This window comes from Oratosquilla oratoria, chromosome 25 (genome assembly GCF_046742065.1).
Source record: "Oratosquilla oratoria isolate Oo_2021 chromosome 25, ASM4674206v1, whole genome shotgun sequence".
In the NCBI taxonomy this organism is placed as follows: domain Eukaryota; kingdom Metazoa; phylum Arthropoda; class Malacostraca; order Stomatopoda; family Squillidae; genus Oratosquilla; species Oratosquilla oratoria.
Window position 1 is genome coordinate 38,420,617 of NC_134801.1, and position 9,404 is coordinate 38,430,020.

The 9,404-nt window shown below is 37.5% G+C and overlaps 1 protein-coding gene across 1 annotated transcript in view; it reads left to right on the top strand.

Moving 5' to 3' along the window:
- The first annotated feature begins 242 nt into the window (after nt 1-242).
- mRpL12 (mitochondrial ribosomal protein L12) overlaps nt 243-9,404 on the top strand; it is a 14,007-nt gene continuing 4,845 nt past the window's right edge. Inside the window, exons 1-4 of the mRNA XM_076208662.1 lie at nt 243-406; nt 2,368-2,470; nt 3,778-3,930; nt 5,227-5,367. Of these exons, the coding sequence (XP_076064777.1) occupies nt 348-406; nt 2,368-2,470; nt 3,778-3,930; nt 5,227-5,367 (456 nt within the window). The 5' untranslated portion in view covers nt 243-347. The remainder of the gene's footprint in view (nt 407-2,367; nt 2,471-3,777; nt 3,931-5,226; nt 5,368-9,404) is intronic.

The following is a 9,404-nucleotide window of genomic DNA, read 5'->3' on the forward strand; positions in this document are numbered from 1 at the left end:
TCAATATACAAGAAGTGTAGATAATGACAAGAACACATAGTTCGATATAACAATTACAATTGCCGAGGATAATACAAAAAAGCATGTAAGCTTATTCCCATTGTACAAAATAATAAAATCATCTGAAATATACATAAAATTTGATATTCTATTTTGCCTTTCCATATTTATAGAAAAATAATTTTACAATTTGTTATACAGAATTTGTGTATATACTTTATTTGTATTTTACATTAATATCTGAAGATTCGGACGTTGTCAAAACAAACACGGCAGAAGTGCAGCAGAACCTACGGTGTACATTGTTTGTATTTGAGGTTGACTATATAACTTAGGAAATATTTACAATGAGGACAACAAAAATATTGAAGCACTTGAGCTATTGTGCTCAGACTTCGTTATCAAGGTACTCATGGAAGCTATTATTTTGTGATAGAATATGTAGGTTTTGAGTTGCCGGTACAGATAGATATTCTGCACATGTCATATATCGACTCCGTTGTATAATCATATAATATAATAATGACTAACAATTACTTTTCAGGCTGGAGTCAGTATTCATTGTTGTATATATAAGACTTAACTCATAAAAATATTGCACCAGTGATATATACAGAATACTACTGCCGGTGGGAGAAAGAATTTAGTGGTAGGGAGTAGGATTCGGTCAAGGAAGACCCAATTGTAAATTTTGATACATTTTTACAAGAACAAAGTCAGGGCCTAATTTGGTGAATGTGGTTTATAAGGCCCACAGCAGGTTAGGTGGATTAATAGGTCATGATTAGGTTAAGTTGCCCGAGAATTAAAAATATGTAAAGGCAACAAATATGGTGTATTCATAATTCTCCCAAGTACCTGCATCAATTCCTTCCATATCAGGGAATGTTGCCTGCAACTCCTTGGATATTTTCTTGTAGTGTTGTTTCCTTAATAATTTCTCTGGGTACCCCTTGTCTTTGTATCCCACTTAGCTGGAATTATATGCACTCCTTTGATCAAATAAATCTGTTTCACTTTTCAGATGCATAGACATGGTGAATTTATTTTTATATCACCACTATCTCACAATTAGGTAAACACGTAAGCACAATTAAGGACTATGTTGCATATTGCTAATGCTCAAGAGGAAAATAAACAAAAATGACTTTTCTTAATGATAATCTATATGAAAAATTAATAAATTCTCCAAAACATGTATGTTGTAACCTCAATATCGTTTATTCGGAATATTCCATTATTTCACTATTCAAACATGGAAAAACAGTTCTCGCTTCATCTGCCACTCAAATATTCATATTAAACCCAATTTACTGATTTATTTCAAGTGGATATCAATAAATAGCCTCATTAAAACCTAAAGTGTATTATCATAAGTTTATGCACATGGAAATACTGTATGCAGTGATTATGCTGGGCTGTGCATGATAAAATGATGGAAAACCACGTTTATGTGGGCAGTGCACACACAACAGAATGGAATGTGCTGTGCTCATGCAAAACTTGCCCTTGTAATAGCCTCATAAGAAATCAGGGTTCTATTCCAGTATCATGCAAACATTTTTCACTTCTTTCATTTTTGTATTTTTTTTTCTTTCATTTTTGCATTTGAGATTTATTTTTTCAATGGAATGGTTATGGTAGTTAAAATTAGGTTAGGTTAGGAGCTGTTGGACAGTGTAAGTTTCATGTTAAATATCCATGCTCGAGTGATTCTGAAATTTTACTGAGATCAGAGCAGATGTATGTATCAGTGACAGAATTTGGCATGTTTGTGATGAATTTTGTATTCTTGAAGGTTGATGAGTGTTACCTATTATTATATTTTGTATTTCTAGAAATTAACTAATACTATTGATATTTGTTTCTGGCAGTTTCTTGTTGAGAATAATTTCTTCATAATAGGTAGACTTTGAAGGACAAAAAAAGAAGGCAAAATTTATTACTGTCTGAAAATAAACTTGAGTTGTGGATTCTGTTACATAGAAATTCAATAATGCCATTATTATTTGTTTCTGATTATAATTAATCATTTGTCATTGAAAATAATTTCTTAAAAAGCAGTAGATCTTTTCAAAGGAAAAAAATAAATTTGTTATCATCTGGAACTAATACTCAGAATAAGAAATATTATGTACTTAAGATCAGTCGATAAAATCATCAGTCTTGTACAGACGTACAGCTTCCAGGGAACTTGCCACAACCATAGAGGCATAGTCAAGTGTAGATCATAATGACTTATTTGGAAACTGATTGATTTCCTTCTACAGGCCAAAACCTATACTTTCTACTGATCTTAATTTGGTTACTTTGTTGTTGGTTCAGTTATGTTGAAGGATAAATATTATTTAAATACTGGTTTTCCAGATGCAAAAACCAGCATTTGTATGGTATGGCAAGAGTAGTGCAGGCCAAGAGGTCATATAGTGCAGAACCTATTGAAGTTTCTTCTCCTGAGGGTGCTTTTAAGGTAAGGAATAAAGAGTCTCAGGCATAATTTATTGATGTGTTCTTATACATAATGTTATTATCTATATTGAGTGTGAAAATATTGTATTATTTTGCTTAATTTTTTTTTTTTTTATGCTTGAAAATATCCTCATGTTGGTATTGAAGGTATCTTCTCTTACTTAGATGTATGGTTTGCTGCTGTTGTGTTTGGCTACCTCCCTTGGAAGGGGGAAAAAGCCTTGGTATATGTATGTGTATGTATGTATGTGTTTGGAGAATTGGATAGATATTTGCATGGCTCAGATTTGTGAATTTTTAGGATAGGTAAATATTACTACATTGATATTCTAAATTTCATGGTAGTTGTGGTGGTCCTGCAAGATTGATGGTAGAGAAAATCATTTAACTTCTCATTTTCATAATCCATCAACCCTTTGAATTCCATTTGGAGGTGCAGCCTTGAGGGGCTGACAGTCTTTGGACTAGGCCCATGATCTCCATCAACTTAAACTTTGTTTCTTCAAATTTTCACATATGGGGATCTGACAACCAGCAACTGCTAACCCCCCCCCTCATTCTTATTTGTAGATGATGACTTATAAACAGTCCTACACTACAACACAAGATAACAGTCCCACACTATAACGCAAGATAGCAGCCCCACACTAATACAGCACAGACAAAAGTCCAAAATCATTTCCCATAGAGATCTGTAGGAGGACCTAAGGACAGGTGCCATCCACTGTGGGGCTACAGATTTCAAGTCAGTGAAACTTAAGGCAACAATTATTTACGTCTGTGGTTCACAATTCAGAAGCCACCAGGTTAAGCCAGAATGTACACCCGACTTCCAACCTTTGCTGGTTCCACATTCATGATATTCATTTTTTTTCTCATAGGTTGTTTTGTATTCAGAACTAAATGCAGTGGACAGGAGTTGGGATTACCCATCATCCACAAGGAGCTAAGATGAAAAGGAAACAATAGGTGGTGGATAGGAGTGGAATGAGTGGGAGTGGGTGCTTGGCATGACTGGCTGCCTCCCTTATAAAGAGGAGGAAGTCCTTGGTGTATATAGTAGAATATTTTGTGTTAAGTATTTTTTTTATAATTTTGACTGTTTAAGAGGTGTTGAAATTTGTTTTGTTGTATTCTGAAGGTTATTAATTTGCATATGGCCTGGGTCAGGGAGATGGGGGATTGGAAATTATTGTTTCCACCTAACCCCTGAGTATGTTGGGGGATCAGATGTACATCAAGTATTTAATTTTATCAATATCCTCAAGGAAACGTGTTTTAATTGATATGTTAATTTTCTTACCATAGGTATACCCAGAAAAGATTCAAGGTATTGTGTCTGAAATATCAAAATTGACTCTTGTCGAGGTTGCTGATCTTAATGAACTTCTAAAGAAAACTTTGAATATCTCGGAAGCACCAATCATGGCAGCAGCTGCTCCTGTTGCTGCAGCTGCCCAGGTAAGTTGCTTTTATGTGTTTTGGATCTGTGATCAGTATTTGTCATAGATATTTTAATTACAGAATATTCTATCTTGGACATACTGTATATCAAAACTGCTTTGCTTGAAAAAGAAACAACAATTTGTACCTTGTTTGCCAACAGTCAACATTCATACACCATATTTATTGACTTGGAAAAGGCATCTCACACAGCTGAAAGAGGGCAGCTCCAATTTAAACTCCATTCTAGGCTTCAGTGGAGCTTTATCCATTTTCACATCCCACTTCTTGGCCCACCAATCTCTGAGTATATGTAGTGATATCCCTGCCCCTCTCACATATTCTTCTAAAAGGAGTTCCCCTAAAGAAGTGCTCTCAGCATCTTCCACTTTACCCTAGCTCTTGATGATATCACCAAAAGTAATTTTAAATTGCCAACAACATATATGTTGATGATCTTTGATGGGACTCTGCCTGCCCACTTCTCCATCCCCAATGGACAATATATTCTGTAACCTGATAGGATGAAAATCATGGATTCTGTTTTTCCACTTAAAAATCAGTTGTGCATTTTTGCAGATGATATTGTTGCAATGACACCCAAATGAATATATCTAGGCAACACACTCCTCCCATTTACTCAACAGACTTAATTTCATGGTCTGATCCTTGACTTCTTTCATTGGTCCTCACCATAAACAAACAAACACACACACACAAATACATACATACATACATAAAAATCCTGTCTTCAAACTTGTGATCTCAGATTATTATCCCATTCTATTTGTGGAGGTGACAAAAGGTCCCTTTGGAATCTCAACCAAACTCTATACTAAAAGGCCCTTTCCCACTTTGAATGGCGGTAGCCATCCAACGCATGCACTCATTCCACACCCATCCAACACCTACTTGTTTTCTCTTTTATCTTGGTACCTTGTAGATAAAGGGCCATCTTTGTCCTTTGCCAACTAAAGATCAGAAGAAATGCAGCAAAACACATTGCCTCTGACTCAAGCAGTGGGTTGGGGACAGGGATGATCATCCTCAAGGAACCAAAATAGAAGGGACAACAAGTAGATTTGGATGGGTTAAGTTTGAGTAGACTACCCTATTATATTGGGAAAAAGGGCCCTTTGGTATAAGTATGGTATGTAATCATGATGACTATAATAGAGTGGTATATGTCATCCATGTACATAAATTAGACTTGGTGTTAATATAAATTGTGCTGGAACCAGAGTATTTTTGACACTGAATAAATGGTTTCTTTTTCCCATTGTACTAATTACAAATATTTTATATCACCATCAGGAAGAAGAGGAGGAGGAGGATGCCATGCCCAAAGCTGTACAGACAAGCTTTACTATTAAAATGCTTAAATATGATGAAACGAAGAAAGTGCCCACCATCAAGCAAGTCAAGGCTCTCATTGAGGGCATGAATCTTGTACAGGTAGGACAAACATATTTGTATCTCATCAGTGGAGGTTTGAAGATTGTAAATAGTTTTATAAGTTGTAAGGTAAATATTTGTCTTGCTACATTGCATCAGACCGAGGGCAGTGGGTGAGATGCAGGGATGACCCATCATCCATGAGGAGCCCAGAAAAAAGGGAGGGAGGAGTGGTGAATGGGAGTGGAGTATGCGAGGATGAAATGGGTGGGAGTGGATTTATGCCTTTGACTTTAGCTACCTCCACTGTAAGAGGGAAAAAGCTGTTGATATAAGTATGTATGAAATATAAATATATTGACTTGAGATGGGGTGAATGGAAAATGGCTGTGTATAGATAATACTGTGGTGCAAGGAAATGAAGTAGATGGGTGATTGGAGGGGATTAGGGAGTGGTTATATGTGATTGATATTTTGATGCAGACCAAAGGGATTTCTCCTTGTCTTCTATTTATCTGCATGAGGGAAAGGAGAGGTGGGGTGTCGCTGATTAAATGAAGTGGTCTTACTGTGGATATGCTGTGTCTTGATGCATAGCTTCTGAACCAGAGCAGTGGGTGGTATACAGCGATGACCTGGCATCCATGAGGAGCTAAGATGAGAGGGAGGAAAGGGTGGTAGATGGGAGTGGAATGAGTGGGGATGAAATTGGTGGGAGTTCGAATGCCTTTTGACTTTGGCTACCTCCCTGGTAAGGGGTAAAAGCCCCTGGTATATGGATGGATATATATATGTAATATACATTGTCACGACTCCTATGGCTCAGGCTCATAGCGACACAAAAGATAAAGTTAAGGCCATGTGCAGTTCAGATGAATGACAGAGTTCAGGCAGGATAATTAAACACTTTATTAAAGCTGAATATTATTACACTAACAAAAATAACATATAGTACATACATGAACATATAATAATGATAATATAACAAGACCTATGACAATAAAAGTATTCAGGTTATTTACCAAGTAATTTGTATCTCGTATGATTAGGTGGGCAAAAAGAAGTATTATGGTGTAGATGAGTCTTGCCAACTGTCACTATGGGGATGAATGGGTAGTTTGAGGTGAACAATAACTTCTGGCAGTGGTGGTTTGAGGTGACTGATAACTTCTGGAAGGAGGCAGATTATAGTAGTTTCTTCTGGTAATTAGGAACAAATAGATATTTGATGATGTTTCTTAAACATAGAAACTACAGAAGAGTAGCTTTGCTTGTAGTCCAACAACAATCTGGATCGTGTCCCATGAATTTGGGTAACAAAGATTGAACACTTTGTTTGGAGATGGCCCGTAGTAATGGTCCAAAGGACTTGTTTAGCGGAGTTTTCGTAAGTCGATGATGTAGATAATTGTATGTAGATTCAGGTGAGCCCTGGGCTTCAGCTTCTTCTCTTTCTGCTATAGTGTGGAGCTTTCTCTCTTTAGTCTCTGCTTCCTTTCTCTTTTGACTTCTGTAACTTTTGTTTTGGTCGTCCATGGCCCCACCCTAATATACTAAGTGAATGGGAGCCAACATCTCAAGCATGGCAGAATGTATCCAAACTAGGTAGTTTGAAGATCCTCAACCAATGGGAAAGCAGATCAAGCTTTTCCCACCAAATCAGGAACATTTCAGCTTCTTTTTACCTGCGATCATACATAAAGGGCGCGCTCCAACAGACAGGTATTGCTCATTGATTAACGAGGTCAAGTATATATAAATTCATGCAAGGCATGCCATAAAATTACAAACAAGAGACTTTATTCACACAAGGGTGTGACGTGTGTGTATGTATGTATATATATGTATATATATATATATATAATATTCATATTCATATTCATATTCTATATTGCTTCTTTTCTTTTCTTCCAATACATCATTGAAAGATGAAAGCTGGAAAGACAGAGTTGGATGTATATCATGTGAAATGCCTGACAAAGGTTATAGTTATAGTGTAATGGCTAGTGAAATTGTTGGTCTTAGGGAAAGGAGTGTCCAAGTGGATGGAAGGAGTAAATGTATAGTTCCTCTGTACAAGGGAAGAGGCCAAACGCAGAGTATGGGAGTCCAATATATTTTACGGTTCGCCCTACAGAGCTGTTGCAGTCATTGCTGCTTTTACTCAACTTCCTCTGTACAAGATGAAGGGAGACAGGTATATAGTTGTAGATCACTCCGGGAAGAAAATTTGGACTATTGTTTTAAAGCAGAGTAGTTCTCATGTCTCCAACTTGTAGTAAGAGGAGGGGAGTAGTTACTGGTTGTCTGCTTTTTACATGTGTAGAGGTGGAGGAAATACAACTTAAGTAGATAGAAATCTTGGGCATAATCCTGAGACCAAGTATCATCTGAGGGGTTGCACCTGGTGGAGAAAAGGATATTGAAAGGATTTGTAGCTGGGTGACAAGGAGATGATTCTCTTTGATGTCCATCTTACAGTACCTGTCATTGGTCTCTCTGAAGAAGTGTGTAAAAAGATAACCACCTGGGGTAGGTTAGGAGCATAGAAGAGTGGATATTTAAACAGAGATTTACTCCCACCAAGGAGTGAGACAGAAAGGTTGGCCATGTAGTAAGTCCACAGTCAGCCCACCCACTACACCACATGACAGAACACCCACACATTCCAAGAGACATCAAAACAACACCCATGTGCCTATATCACACACAAATGCTCTCATCACTTCCTCCATAACCACCAGATACCTGCCTCCAGAAGCATATCTATAATCATATCACTTATTGCTTCATCAACAGACTGAAAGACAACACACTACTTTATGCCAGACTCCCTGATATCCATCCTTATGAATCCTGTTTTTCCTTGAGAGGACAGAGTTCTGGCCAGACTGTGGTGTGCCCATCATCCAGCCCTTTTATGTTACTAGAGGCAAATGGATGTATGCATCAATGATTCATTACATTATGGAAGACTGTATTGTACACAATTACACATGCCAACAACACAACATATATCTTATAAGGGGTTTGTGGGGAAACCCTGTTCCAGCCATGGCATTCCTCAGGTAGATGGGACTGTTTGGTCTAGGGAATGTCATCATTTTCATTATCCCTTGGTGTAGTGATTCAACCTCTGGTATAGGTGTTGTCCATTGTCATGGTTATGACTCCTGTCCTCCAGAGGGGTTTGCCTCTCAGGTCTTTCTTGTAGGAGATCCATGGCTCTAAGGTAACTGCCACTGACCATTGGATTGGCCTAGAAGTCACTCAAGGAAGAAATGTGTTGTCTTTGTAGGGCGAGAGTGGGGCAGTGTAGGGTGATGTGTTCAGTGTCTTCTGTGTGGTGATTGGATCTGGGGCAGTTTGAGTATGGTTCAGCCAATTCAGTGTTGGTACTATTTCAGTGCTGGATACCCTGATTGCAGTCATCCCAGTCTGGTTCTTGTTTGTCTTGGGAGTGACTTCTTAGAAGGGCAGTTGGTGTTGGGTAGTCAGGTGGAGAATGGAGTATTTGTCTTGTGGTGTTCACCAGAAGGGTTCATCTAAATAATCTCTTTGCCACTCACTATAAGACGTTCTTTCCATAGAATAGAAGTTTCAACTTATCCTTAGGCAGAATTGTTTGTGCAGGTCTGAGGTAGGCGGCTTCTGGCAGGATTTATTTGAAAGAAAATTGGAAAGTTGAACGACATTCACTGTCATTGGTTAATTTCATTGGATACAGTTTCATATTGGCTATTATTTTATTATCTATTCTGTTAGTCAGTATTAATAATTGTCTCAGTTTTTTATGCTAACCTTCTACATTTCACATGACTTAAATCCTAACAAATTGTTAGGATGATCTGATTAATGAAAATTCTGGTGCCCTGATTATATTGGCACCTCTGTTGAACATGTTCTTAGTTACCCCCTTTGCTACTGAAGAGATCACACAGTGTTGAATGAAATGACCTGTCAGTGAATTGGGGTTGGACATCACAGAACTCTTCTCTCAGAGGACTAGGACTCTTTTGAAACAATTGTTGTCAATAATTATGTTGTGTTGTGTTCAGAGCAGTTGTCTGTCTTTGTACAATACTTTTTTTTGCAGC